The sequence below is a fragment of the Cyprinodon variegatus genome, unplaced genomic scaffold (assembly GCF_000732505.1).
Source record: "Cyprinodon variegatus isolate N-32 unplaced genomic scaffold, C_variegatus-1.0 Scaffold38, whole genome shotgun sequence".
NCBI lineage: Eukaryota > Metazoa > Chordata > Actinopteri > Cyprinodontiformes > Cyprinodontidae > Cyprinodon > Cyprinodon variegatus.
Genome location: NW_015150491.1, coordinates 1990152 through 2004420, shown reverse-complemented (window position 1 = coordinate 2004420; position 14269 = coordinate 1990152). Strand labels below are relative to the sequence as shown.

The window sequence follows — 14269 nt, the reverse complement described above, 5'->3', positions numbered from 1 at the left end:
TCTCCTAGTTTTCTGGTTCTTAAGTTCCTTGTTGATTGTCTCTGGCTATGGATTCTGTACTTTTGCTTCTTCATTAAATTTTGTGAGCAATCATCTATGCCTCCTCTACTCTGCATTTCAGTCCACAACAACATCCACCAACCTTGGCAGGTTGTTTGTTTATTAACCTAAAATTAAAATACAAAGCCACCCAAACTAAATAGTGCAAAGACCCCTTTTAACAATAAAAAAGTCCAAAACCTATTTCTATATAAATGTGGATTCTGTGTTTTAATTACTGATAGAGAATCTCTTTAAAAAAACTAAGAAACCAAATTTCTTTTTTAATAATGAAACTAAATGGAAACGTACAAATGTTGTTTTGAAATAACAGGACATGTAGGACAAGTAGCAACAGCCTTAGAAATATACAGTTAAATATAAAAAGAGGCAGAGTCACTGAAGAATCCCACTTTTCATTTACCCCTTTTAGTTCATTACAATATATATATTTTTTTCTGTTATTTGGTTTTAGCTTGCCATTTCATGAATACCTCATCTTACAAACACTTTCAGTTATTACATTTTTTAGTTTAGTAATCAGATTTCATAAAGACTCTGCAGTCATGTCAATGTTCTTAAATGGTATGGATCAAGAACAGAACCTTGCTATGTACAATCTCATAATCAGATTATCTAACCTGCAACTTTTGCTTCTGTTGGCCAGGTGTCTCCGAGTCCCTCAGACTAGACGTGATCCGACTTGCCCGTTCCAGGGCCTGATAGAAACCACTGATGTGTTTCTCCATCTCCTCTAGCAGAGGCAGTAGGATGTGACACTCCCTCACCAGGGGGGGACACCGCTCCCTTACCTAAGACCCAAAAATATAATCCTTCTAACAATGATGGCATAAAAGCGACTACATAAAACATACAGATTGACTTTTACAAATCCAACCTTGCTCAGCTGGGTTTTGGCCTTTGCCATGGTTGCCATGACCCTGGCTGCTTCATCCTGTGGTGCATCCTTGGCCAGGAGCTGAGCACTGCGGGCAGCCAACTTGTATTGTGTCTCCATGGAAACAACCTTTTGCTTCGTGCTCTGAGATTAGCATGTAAAGGGTCAATTGACTCTCATTAACAATGTGATCTCTAGCATGTTTGAACAGCTGGAATATGTGATAAAAAAAAACTTATGGATTTTAATTTAATATTCTGTTTTTCAACAAAATAACTATAGCATGCAAATTAAAGTGGTACTACTATTGTCTCTAGATATCCTAGATGAACTAACCTCTACATCCTGCAGGAAAGCTCTGACATTGAGGAAGGACACCTGAACAGGAGCATTCAACTTGGTCTCTGCAGTTTCCAGCAGCTCTTTCAGGGTCCACACAGCCTTAAGGTGGTCTTTTCTCCACTTTTCAAACTCATCTGAATGAGCATACTGCAGCAAAGTAAGAGGTAAAAAAAATGAGATCAAAGATTCCTGATCAGGCTTAATTAAGTATGGTAACATCTATGAGAGAGTTAAGGGTAAAATCATGCAGATCCAGTAAGAGGTTTATTTACGCTAGTGAGCATAATGTTTTATTATTATTTTTTTCTCTTTTAGTAAACTGCATTTCAGCAAAATGCTGTCTTAAACCATCACAAAACATCTGGTGGAATTTTTATTGGATGTTTGACTTGCTGCTTTCAAAGATAGTCCCACATTTTCAAAATAGTTGAGGTCTAAATTCTAGGAAGGCCAGTTCAATAAAAGCTTTAATGTGACTGGGATCATTTTCCTGAGAGAACCCAACTGAGTCCATGTTTCACACGTCTCACTGGAAATGTCATCCTCTGATGAAATATATTTGTCCAGAGTGTTTATTGACACTTTAGGAAACACCAAGGCACAGTCATCCATAACCTAGAAACTGCTTAAACACCAGGAACTTTTACTACACTTAGGGATATGTGCAATGAAATAAATATAAGTGTAACAATCTTGGTTCTGTTGGTTTTCTCTAAGTTTTCAGTTTCAAGTTTATCCAGGTTTTTTCTTTGTTCTCTAGCTTTATTGGCGTGTTCTGAATTTAATTTAAATTTCTTAGGTTTTTCTTTGCTTGTCCTCTGCTGCCCTCTTGTGTTCTCATTTTTCCCTAGCTCCTTTCCTGTTCTGCTCTGCTCACACCTGCTCCCAATCTGCTCGTTAGTTCTCTCTTTGTTACAGTCTCCCATAAATACACTCCTTATGCAGTTCCTCAGTGCTGGTTCCTCATCTTACTTTGTCTCACCCTGGCTACTTGTGATAGTTTTCCCCTGATGTCTCCATGGTTCTGGTTAGTATTTAATGTTTATGTTGGATTTTTGGAACCTGTTTTTGTTTAACATTTTTAAGTTGGATTTTTGAATTCCTGTTTTTGCTGCCTGTGTTATCCCATAAAATCATCAAAGAACTCACCCCTGCCTCTCAGCCTCTGCATTTGGGTCCTTACAAAAACCTCCAAACAAACCTTTTTTTAAAATAAGTTTAGGAACCCGAAACAGTATCGCAGCATAAGGATGGCAGCTCCATAATGGGTATAGGCCAGAGTACATAAACTGTTCTTTGGTTCGAAGGGTTCACCCTCACTCTTTTAAACACTTTTTTTCTGACACCATAGCAAAATTGCACAACCTTTTTCTTTACTGACCAAAAATTAAGATATATTTGTTTTATTGTTGATGTTAAAATGCTTTGCCATGGATACTGATGTCGGTTTGGTGGTTCCTTGGAGGTTTCTGTACAATCCTTTTGGGTGGGTGTTTCAGTTAGAAGGCTAGTTGGAAATAGCTGGGTGTTTCTACAGGATGATAAATCTAAATACACACATAAACTGCTTATAGAAGAGATGTAGCTATAAAATGTAAGTGGTCAGGAAGAAGGATCAGACATTCAGATTATCCAAGGACATTGTTGGTAGCTGCAAAACGTATGTGGTTACCCTGTAACTGAATAAGAGACAATCATCCATATTTTAGGAAGTGTATTTATGCCTGTATCATCAGTTTTGACCACATGTGGCAACAGGGAACATTTTTACCGAAATTCTCAATCATGGCTTGTAAAGTTTCTTCGTTTTGTTTACCTTACTGTATGTTTAGTCAACCTAGGTGAAAAAAAGGACACAGCTGAATGTTTTCATGGTTACTTGTTTGACTTGGAGGAAGAGCTCTCTCCATCGTCCGTTTAACAGAAGCAGCTGCTGCTTGAGATGGAGCGACACGGTTTCATCGCACGTCTCAATGAGAAAATTCCCGGCATCGTTCATGGCTGCGTGCTGATCCATCCAGTGGCTGAGTTTCCTGAAAAACTCCTGGAGGAACAACAGACACTTCAGAGGGAAAGAAAAAGACTTACACGCACAAAAGAACTTTAGAGAAACAAAAAATAAGTGTCAGAGTATGAAATTTTAGACAGCTAATAAAAAAGAGACAATGACAGGGATTCAAGGAAGGAAACAAAGGAAAGACAATATAGCTGGAGTAATTAGCTGTCTAATCCTCACTGAGGATGTGAATCAGTGGTTGCTATGGTAATACAACAGCAGGACCAACCTCCGTGGCTTGTGAGTCAAAGAGAATGTATACTTGAGAGGAAACTGCTAACAAGATTCCACTTTAAAGACAATAACTAACTTGTCAAAGACCTGAACACTTTCTATTAATACTCTACAATATTTTTTCAGCCAACCCAATCAAGGCGCACCTGAAGGCCTCCTTCACCTATTCAGAAATGTACAGGATCAAACAGTAAGAGACAAACCTGTTTGAGGTTCTCTGGCTGGCTCAGAGCTTCCTCAGCATCCTCCAGCCAGGCCTGCAAGGAGGCCACTGTGGACGTGTACCTCTCCCAGTTGGACAGAACCTCGTCCAGCATGCTCCTCACACTGCGCACTTCCATCGACAGACTCCTCCACTGAGTCACCACTTCCCGCAAAAATCTGCGCACTCCCATCTCACCCTCATCCGCTAGGAATCAAAAGAAATATCAATAAGCACAATCTTTATGTTGCTGGGATTCCTGCATGTTTCTCCAACTTTTAAGACCTTCTAAGGAAAAAAAAATCAAGACAAACAGAAATTATGAAGAAGATATTCACTAACTTAGATTGAACTACATACCACAAGTGTGTATAAATAAATTAGCGTTGTTGGTAGGAAACATGCTTTTACATGTAGACTATCCAGCCTCATCTCCTATAGTATAAAATAACTGTTTTCATTCAGAAATATGGCAAAAAAAAAAGATCCAGTGGTAATTGACATATCAACAGCTTTTTTTTTTATTGCTAAAACATAAGCAAGCTTGCTTCAGTAGCATAATTATTTTGCAGGTTTACAGAGAAACATGAAAATTTTTATGCAGGGCAAATTTTTTGTTCGTGTTAACATTTAAATTGTCATAACTTTGATGTTACAAAAATAGAAATATGTATTAACTCAATAGAATTAATGATGTATAAAACAATTAAGCATTTTTCAGATGTTTTCAGGCCTGACATCAAGATGATTTAATTTAACACCTTTTATAAGAAGATTACAGAAACTCTGCAACTTTGACTTTTGCTTTGATTAGAATGAATACTTTCTGAAATCTGCTGTTTCCTTTTTTAGAAACCAATATTACATTTATACTATGTTTAAGTGGTCTCTGAGGCCACCCTAACCTAACTAACCCCAACTTCAACCAAGCAGCAGCTCCTTTCTGTCCCCCACTCCTCAGTCTACCTCCCTCCTCCCCATGGTCTCTCCAATGCAGGTGGGAGGCCAGCAGCTGACGATGAAAGAAAGAAAAGCCTCGGGACCTGACAACTTTCCCCCAAAGGCTGCTGAGGACTCGTGCAGATGAGCTCTGTGAGGTCCTACAGTAAGCCACATGTAAAACCTGAGCCTTTGGATGACCTCCAGTGCGGCCTCACACCAAGGAACCAGCCCACTTAAGACCAGTCGCCCTGACCTCCCACCTGTTGAAAAAGACCATGGAGACCTCATCCTTGCCCACCTCTGCCTTGGACCCCCTGCAGTTTGCCTACAGGCCCAATGTCAGAAAAGAGGACGCTGTCATCTACCTGCTGCAGTGGGCGCTAATCCACTTGGAAACCACGGGGAGCGCTGTTAGAGTCATATTCTTCAACTTCTCCAGTGCTTTCAATACCATCAGATCAATAAAGCTGAGATGGAGTATTGTTGCTCATCATCAACATATTTTCTCTCACTGACCGCCCTCAGTACATGTGACTGACCTCCTGTCAATCAGAAATGGTATTCTGCAGCACTGGGGCCCCCCAGGGCACTGTACTGTCTCCATTTCTCTTCATTCTCTCAACCTCGGACTTCACCTACAACACGGACAGCTGCCACCTCCAGAAGTCCTCTGATGACCCAGCCATTTGTGGGCTGTGTTTCTGAGGGGAACGAGCTGGTGTACCGGTGGGTCACACCAGCTCATTCCCCTGATTCCATGATGGGTCATGGAATTTGTGGACTGTATATATATATATATATATAGTTATAGTTATACTGATATATCTATAGATAGATATGTTAGATTTTTTTTAGCCAGACGCTGTACACTTCCTCCTTTGATGCACCTTTTCCTCCTCACAAGTGCATTTTTCCGTAGTGAGATAAATAGTCCTATCTTATCATATCTTTAAAAAGTCTCACTAGGTTTTACGGCAGATGGTCACATTTCTCTAAAACACCAGATGAGATCCACATTGAGATTGATGAAGCTGCAATGCCTCTGCAGAGAAGTCTTTGACCCCTCCAAAAAAAAATTAATTGCAGGAAAACTATCAACCTCATTTGTGTGCTAAATTGATTCAGTTACTCTCTGCAGCACTGCAGCAGCTATACCATATGTATTCTGGGAATGAGTAAATAATAAATCCAGGTTCACATGGATGTTAACTACAAAATCAGAATAACATATTTTATACCCTGGTCCACAGCTTTTTTTTAATGATCTCTCAACCAGCCAGTGGAAGGCCAGACCGCCGAATCTACCAACACCAGCAGCGCCTGGTGGTTTATTTCATTCATGGGCCCAACCAGTCAAACCCCAGATGTCCTGATTTCTCGCCACAGATCACTTCTCCCCTTTGCATACCCTAAAGCATCACAGCCCCGAAAAAAACTAATGAAACCAACAAACTAGCTCACATGGTCTGTGCCCAGAGACCGGCAGAAGTGGAGCAGCCCCTTAAACAGGCAAATGGGGTCGTATTCCCCACTGAGAGCTGGAAACGAAGGAACCTCATTTAGTTGTAGCCTGCAGACTCCCTTCTTCAAGCTAATTGTAAAATCAGTCAGCGCTTGCTTGGATGAGCTGCCGAACAAAAACACCTCATTGGTTACTGAGTTGTTGAAGAGGGAAGCTAAAGTTGAGATATAACGTGCATTTGTTTTAATTTGATGTCAGGCTGAATGAGTTTGGGGGCATGTAATTCTTTTAAAACAAACCTAACCAAATGAAGAAAATACAACTGGCATGATGATATTAAATATCGTATCCATCAGAGATATAAATACAGTGATTGAGTTATACTGCTGTGAGTCATGCTTCCTATGAGTAACTTGGACACATTTATTTTGGTTCTGGATTATTAAAATTATTTCTGGTGATTGGATGCAGAAATAAACTGTTAGAAACAAATCTAACATCTATTTGTTAAAGCCAAGGTTTTCTTAATTTTTTTGCATTATTGTTTTAGGCATTAGGCAACCATTTTAAAATAATCTTGTGTCTGGTAAAACAGGGTTTGATTATGCAGAAAAGTTCAGCTTAATTATATCAGTGCCAGCGGGTGCTTTTTTATTAGTACTGACAAAACTAAGAAATTGTTTTTTCAGAAAAAACAAAAAACAAAATCTCTCGAATTACTTTAGGTCTGCTTAAAAAGTGGAATCACTGGTTAAGTAACAGAAATAAAAAATCTGGGGATATCACTTTAAAAGCCCTATTAATATAATTAAATAAATATTAGGAAAATGTAAAGTTTCTGTCTCTTTAACAGATGAAATACCATTTTAGTATCAACCATGCAACTCCTAATAGTCTTTAAGCATAAAAATAAATATAAAAGAAAAAAACTAAAGAACTGTGCATCTTTGAAATCCTTTGTCGGGTCTTTGTTGGGTATGATTTTCTAACATCTGTCAGCTTGTGCCAGATTTCCTAAATTCTTTCCATCACACTCTTAATACATAGCAATCATTATCAGGTCAGCAGATCTATATTTCACTAAATTAAACTTTAAATTAAACTATTTAGTGACCTAAATATCAGAGTTCTCACCCGAGCTGTCCAAACTGACGTAGGCCTCTGCAGACTCTTTGAGGGACTGGAACAGCGCTTCATAATTCTCAAAGAAATGTTGCTTCTCCACAAATGACTACAGAAAAGAGGTGTGGGTAGAAATAAAATACTGTCCTAGTTTCACAATAACTTTTTTTTCATATATGGTAATGAAACTCTAAAAATTAAGATATAACAAGGTGGAATTCAAATAAAAACAAGTACTTACAATATAGTTGTTGAGCATCAGCTCGACGGATTCCTGATGGCCATATTTGATGATCCAGGATTTCAGCCTGGACTCTGCCAGTGTGAGGAAGGCCTGCATGTGATGTTTGTTCTCCAGGAATGCCATCCTGGCCAAATGGATGCTGGAGGATGTAGAAACAAAGTTCATCCTAAGCAGAAAGACAAAGTTTATCCATAAGACATCAGATGGCCAGCTATTCTTATATTTGGCTGTTTTCCTGTAAATTAGACTGTGAAATCATGCCAGTTTAGTTGTTTAGGTGGTCCTGCCAAGAAACACTTCTACTCTGCTGTCTTTTTCCCAGACTCACCGCTCTGCCATGTCTTGGAGCTGATCCTGTGGAACAGCGACACCGTCCACACTTCTGTCTCTATGGATTCTCTGAAAAATCTGCTGGTGACTCTCCAGGCTTCTCAACACATCCTGCAAATTTTGCAACATAGAAAAACAAAAATTTAGGGAAAGAGAAATTATTCATCATCAAAATGCAATCATTGGTTTGCAAAAGTTAGATCTTCTTCTATCAAATTCATTACTAAATATATATATATATGTGTACACACACACACACACACACACACACATATATATATATATATATATATATATATATATATATATATATATAATGCTATTTTCTGATAACATTTTGCCTTCTTTGTCAACATTGCTTACAACTGACCTTGTGCTGCTGCAGAGCTTTGTGTACAGTATTAGCTGTGATATCATGCCCCTGCTGAAGAGTAATCTCTTGTCGCAGGGCTCCTTCAGCCTCATGTAGCCATTCCCCAACTGTCCCCAGAGGAGCTGGCAGGGATCTATCCAGCTGAAGGTGCCAATCCAGAAGCTAAATTAACACAAACAATAAGCGCGTTAAAACTAAAAACAAAAGATATCACTTCTGTAAAACTTTAACAATAAGGTCTCATCTAACATTGCACACACGTTCTATATAGAAGATAGATAGGGGCGCTGGTTTCTCTCACCCTGTTGGAGACCCGTTCCCAGGCCTGTTTGACCAGAGCCTGATCCACAGTCAGCATCCCATCCCGCTGTGTGGACTGTAAAGCTCCCTCCACCTGCTTCCGTTTCATCTCCAACTGGACTTGCAAGCTTTTGAAGAGCTATGATAGATAGATAGATAGATAGATAGATAGATAGATAGATAGATAGATAGATAGATAGATAGATAGATAGATAGATAGATAGATAGATAGATAGATAGATAGATAGATAGATAGATAGATAGATATTTGCCTCTGGTTGCAATGCACAGTAATATAAACAGATCGCTGACAGGTTACACCCTCTTCCCATGGGCATCTCATCAGCTACTTCTTTAAATTCCACCCTCACTACCTTATCATTTACTAAACCATTGAAGAGAAAATTATATCCCACATGCTGAGGTATAAGAGATGTATCCTGAGGCTTAGAGGAATGAGCCAGACAGAAAATATGACGGCGGATCTTGATCCCTACAGTGAGATGCTTCAGAATAACCCTATTAATAGGACCGTCTGGGTAGAGTGTCTCTATGTGAAACTTTACACAAACACACACTAACCTGGTACTGTTCATCAAGGCTGCTTTCAGTCTCCTGTGCCTGTACTGCCTCCTTCTCCAAGTGTTCGAGCCACATTTTGAGTTCCCTCTGGCTCTTTCGCTGTTCTCTCTTGAAGGCCAGGATGAATGAAAGGGAAGAGGGGTGAGAGGCAGACAGAGAAAGACGGACAAGGAGGAGGAAGTGTAGGAATAGATAAGAAAGAGGAGAGGGGATAAAGAAGATGGAGTAGCAGGGGGGTAAAAGAAAATAAAGAAAAGAAATAGGCGAAGAAACAGACAATGAACCGTTAAAATGTGTTCTCCTAATCTCGTCTCCTGTTGGGAAAGATCAGAAGCCCACAGCTGCCAAAAACACTCAGCTTAAGCAGGACACTTTGTCTAACACCCCCCTACTGTTTGATTGGATTTAAGGAAATCACAACGATAATAACGTAGTGCCATGCAGCACACCAACTAATGAAGCTCGTCCTGCATGGTAGACATACAATTTTTGATGAACCTGCACATTCTTTCAATGAAACAAGACACATGTTGCTTTTACAATCTCAGAAAAAAACAAAAACATATGAGCTAGTAACAAGTGAACAAAAGCCCTTATCAGTATTCCGAGACGAAATTTAAAGTGGCCAAAAAAATAAATAAAATATCAAGCAGCTCTGGATATTTTTCACCTTAAAACTGACCTCTTCTATTCACCAGCTTCCCTCAAACAGCTTGTATCAATGCAAAGAGCCTATGCCAGAGGCTTTCATTGTCATGCTAATGGAACCAGCAGTCACAGCGCAACTTGGCAGCGTGTATAAATGGCAATATCACATCTTATTATAATGGACGCCCTGGGGCAGAAATGTCAAGTCAGGTGAGCCGACATTAGCAAACAGGATCTGTTTTGACATGAAAAAATGATGTTTAATCAAGCTTTCGTGTACAGTTTAGAGTAATACCATGGATGATTAATTCAAAAGCAGGGAAAATAAACCTAAGGCAAATACTGCATGTGGAGTAAAAGTGAAGGTATTCATTCTATTTGCATTAATCTGAGGAAAATGAGATGTTAAAGAAACCCCATGTAAACCTACCTCAAACATTTCCTCTATGTCCCGAGGAGCAAACTCATGCTGTAGGTAGAGGCCAGCAAAATGACAGAAAAGAGAACAAAAAAATACAGTGGCTTACAAATGTATTCATACCAAATTTGTCGTTAGCAAATATATCAAACCAATTTGTTTAGAATTTTCTATAGTCAATAATTATGACATGGAGCTGCCTTTTAAAAAAGGTGGAACTAAATAGATTACGGTATTAGGAAAGGTGTCCTGTGAGGAAAATCTTATCTGTTTGTTACATATTGTTATAACCAATGAGATTTCCCAAAAAAAAAAAAAAAAAAAAAAAAAAAAAAAAAACACTGGACTGTGTTTTCCAAGTTTGAAGACGTTTACCTTCCCGTCCAGGAAGCTTTTTCAATTCAAAATGTCTGGATTAGCACTGAGTTCCAATATTTATAGAGTAGCTGATGAAGATTCTCAGTCATCCATGTCATAGTCATTCCGTAAAAGTTCAAAAAAATCCACTGGACTTGGTTTTCAAGATTTGGTATCCAGACATTTGAATTGAGAAAGCTTCCTGGAGAGGTGGCAAAACGTCTTCAAATCTTGGAAACCAAGTCCAGTGGATTTTTTTGAACTTTTACGGAATTTATAGAGTAGCCCAACAAAGTTTTGTTATGGCTCAGAAACCAGAATGTTCCCATTTTGGACAAAGAACATAGGTGGTTCGAAAGGGGTGTGAAGGAAGCCCTTTATGTTAAGAGAGAAAAAACAACCTTGAACTGAGGGGGACTCAGGTTTCAGCTCTCAAAAACCTACAATGCAGCAATAGAGTTGATTCCTTCCTGATATCATCTCAACCATCATCAGGCTAACAAAGACCTTAACGACACCACATTACTAAGTGACGGACTTGTTCTCCCAGTTCAATTTGCATGTTTTATAAGCCAAAACAAGGCTTTGTTGGGCTATTCTATAATTTTTGGAACTCAACGCTAATCCAGGCATTTTGAATTGAAAAGGCTTCCTGGATGGGAAGCGAAACGTCTTCAGTCTTGGAAAACGAAGTCTAGTGGATTGTTTTTTTTTACTTTGTTGGAATGACTATGACATGGATGAAGCTTCACCAGCATAATCCATGAGGTGGACATGGATTACAAAAGAAAATGTCACAATAAGAAAACTCAGTGATAGAGTTACGTAGACAGGGTGTTACCACTTCTTCGGGCTGTTCTTCTGAGTCGTTCTGCTTCCTGTCAGGGTGATGCTTCAAGAACTGGGCAACATAGGTCATGACAGATTTCTCATCTGGCTTGTCTACATCCACATCTAATAAAAAACCAAAATACAAACAGTGTATCTAATGTGAGGTTACATCAATTTGTCTATCAACAGTTATTCCTCACAGAGAAAAAATAATCATCACATATAAGATTGGGTTTGTCTCAGACAGACAAGTGTCATATTGACCAAAAAAACAATCCTTGGCATCTCAGACCAGTGTCTAACTTCAGTAATGGAGACTCTGCCATGCCGAATCTCACGGCCTAATGGACCTTAATTATAGTGGTGTCAGGCTCAATTTGTCAAAGATCATTCTCTGGTGCAGCCATGAAGGGGCACAGATGGTGTTTGGCAATGATACCACATTGCACATCACCTTATTCGTGCTTTGTGTACCCACATCGCATCCAATGTCAATTATTTGGTATTAGATTTAATTTAAGCAAAATAAGACATTGTTCCTTTTCATTAATGATAAATCAACACAATGTACAAAAGAAATGCAGATTTAAACAGCCATAAAGGTCATCTGCTCAAATCATGTTTGACAAAGTTGTTTTAAATGCAAAGAGCTGCACACTTCAGCTTCATAATAACCTGCAAGCAAAGGCTCTGAGGAATGTTATAGGAAATATTATTTACCTGCTGGATCAAGAAGCTGTGGAATGCCTAACTCGGTCTCAGCCAATAGAAACGCCTCTTGCAGATTTTCTCGATTTGACCTCCTCCATACCTGCTCCATGTCTACAAGATTAGGCCGGAGGGCATTGATAACAGCAAAAAAGGCTAAACCAGTGCGCCAGCTGGGGCCAAAGTCTTTCACGTCAAGACCTTGACATCTAGAAACATAAAAATTTATGATGTCAAAAGCACCATTTTCATTTATTTACAGTAAAATGTGATAAATAATGTTCTGTACTTGGTAGCTGTCTGCTGAACCCATCTGAGTAAAGCCTTTCTGGCTCCCCCTTGCAGAGGAGGCTGAGGTCTCCGTTTGACAGGTGGGCTGGTGGTGTCAGTGCTGCTGGTGGAGCTATCCATGGAGGAGTTACTGCTGGAGAAGACCTGGAGCTCTGGTAGACTGCTGGTTAGCTCTTCAATCTGCAGGGAAAAGAAGACAACACATTTCAGGTTATTAATATATACTAGCTACACTAATGATATCCATGCTGAGCCTTATAAATAACAGATTTCATCCCTGCATATGTGCATTGTTCAAAAGAAAAATATCAAAATGTTCTTTTTTTTTATTTCCTAAAGTTAAGATAAAATAAAAATTGTATAAAATAATGAAAGTATTTTAACAATGAAACTGTAGAAAGACTTTCTCTGCTTTTTTTTTTTTTTTTTTACAAGTTTGTGGTCATAAAAATAAAACATAATGTAAAGAACAGTTATACGAATCCTTAAATCACCAGCTAATACTAATTGTTAAGGAATCAAAATCCATTAATCCAGTAAAGTTTAACTTTGCTTGCATCAAATATTTGAAGCAGCAATAACAAAGCTGAAATGAGCACCTGAGAACAAAAACTGTGTTGATCTAAATCTCCACAGACACACCTAAGACAGCTCTTTATATCATCAGATGAAGATCTTCTGTTAAAATTATAGCATTTCCCCTCACTATGGTGCTGTGTAAACTATGACTACAGCTATGATAAAAGGGTGCAAAGAAATCGCTGCAGACACACCTGAAAAATGATTGATGAGATGTCAAGTTAAGGCAAAGCAAGTAAAGGTACGGTAACATCACTTGAGGATTGTGTTTCAATCAGAGCAGATTTATGGATATAGCAACGGATATATCGGATCCATTGGACAAAATATTGGACCAAAGACTAAAATATGGAACATAATCAGTGAGGATATTGCCAATGATTCAGATTCAATTAAATTCATAAGTACTTTATTAATCCCAAAGGAAAATTTAATAAGTCAATATCCTTCATGCCAGAAAGACCGACTTGCTGCCAAACAATTTGGCTGCAACATTATAGAAAACTACTAACGTGTTTTCATTCTCTATACTCATTTGAGGTAAATCTCAGAGATATAATGATCTTTTCAGACCAACTGTTGAGTCGTGCATGTCAACAAAGACCAAATCAAAACTTTCCTTTTCCGATCCATGGAAGAAGAAAAAGATGAATATATATGTGTATAACATGGGACATAAATCCTCAGGATCTAGTCTTGCCTGGTCATCAGTTTTTGAGATTCATATTTATGCAAAGATAATCTAACCCATTTGATGGTAAAATAAGAAACAGTTCAACAAATCTTTCAACATGTGGCAAAATATATGAGTGTACTTTGTACAGTTTACTTAAACTTCTACCTTCATGGTTCTTCATGTTATCTAATGTTTATTAACTGTCGGTGCTATTAAAGGCTGGTTTATGTAAAATTTAAATGATCTGTCCACAGGGATTAGCTTTTATCTTGTTCCCTACAATTATGCTTTTCCAATAAATACTCTAGCATGTGCATAAAATCAGATACAGTATGCTAGTACAACACAAGGCTTGTAATTTTAAAGTTTTCGATCATACCTTCACCAAGATGTTAGACTGCAGTTAAATTCCCAATCTTCAAGGTATTTTGTAATGTTAATAGTTTGCAAGCTGCATTTGAAAACCCAGCTGGCAAACATATTCAGATTACCTGGAAATACAGTATGATTGTCCACACCAAACCAAGTACAATCGATGGGCGTCCATCCACAATGTCGGTGGAGTTAATGTTTACCAGCCTAATCTGTAAAATAAAATAAAAAATGCAACAGTTATCATTTTTAGAGGTTCACAA

The 14269-nt window shown here is 38.5% G+C and overlaps 1 protein-coding gene across 1 annotated transcript in view; it reads right to left on the bottom strand.

Annotated features, from left to right (window-relative positions):
- LOC107081417 (nesprin-1-like) overlaps window positions 1-14269 on the bottom strand; it is a 150736-nt gene that overhangs the window by 121626 nt on the left and 14841 nt on the right. The window contains exons 6-21 of the mRNA XM_015369602.1: window positions 14126-14218; window positions 12378-12559; window positions 12101-12297; window positions 11391-11503; window positions 10205-10243; window positions 9127-9234; window positions 8546-8683; window positions 8242-8406; window positions 7870-7982; window positions 7539-7707; window positions 7310-7406; window positions 3773-3978; window positions 3159-3323; window positions 1274-1426; window positions 938-1081; window positions 681-851 (exon numbers count right to left, since the gene is read on the bottom strand). Coding sequence (XP_015225088.1) covers window positions 681-851; window positions 938-1081; window positions 1274-1426; window positions 3159-3323; window positions 3773-3978; window positions 7310-7406; window positions 7539-7707; window positions 7870-7982; window positions 8242-8406; window positions 8546-8683; window positions 9127-9234; window positions 10205-10243; window positions 11391-11503; window positions 12101-12297; window positions 12378-12559; window positions 14126-14218 — 2253 coding nt within the window. The remainder of the gene's footprint in view (window positions 1-680; window positions 852-937; window positions 1082-1273; window positions 1427-3158; window positions 3324-3772; window positions 3979-7309; window positions 7407-7538; window positions 7708-7869; window positions 7983-8241; window positions 8407-8545; window positions 8684-9126; window positions 9235-10204; window positions 10244-11390; window positions 11504-12100; window positions 12298-12377; window positions 12560-14125; window positions 14219-14269) is intronic.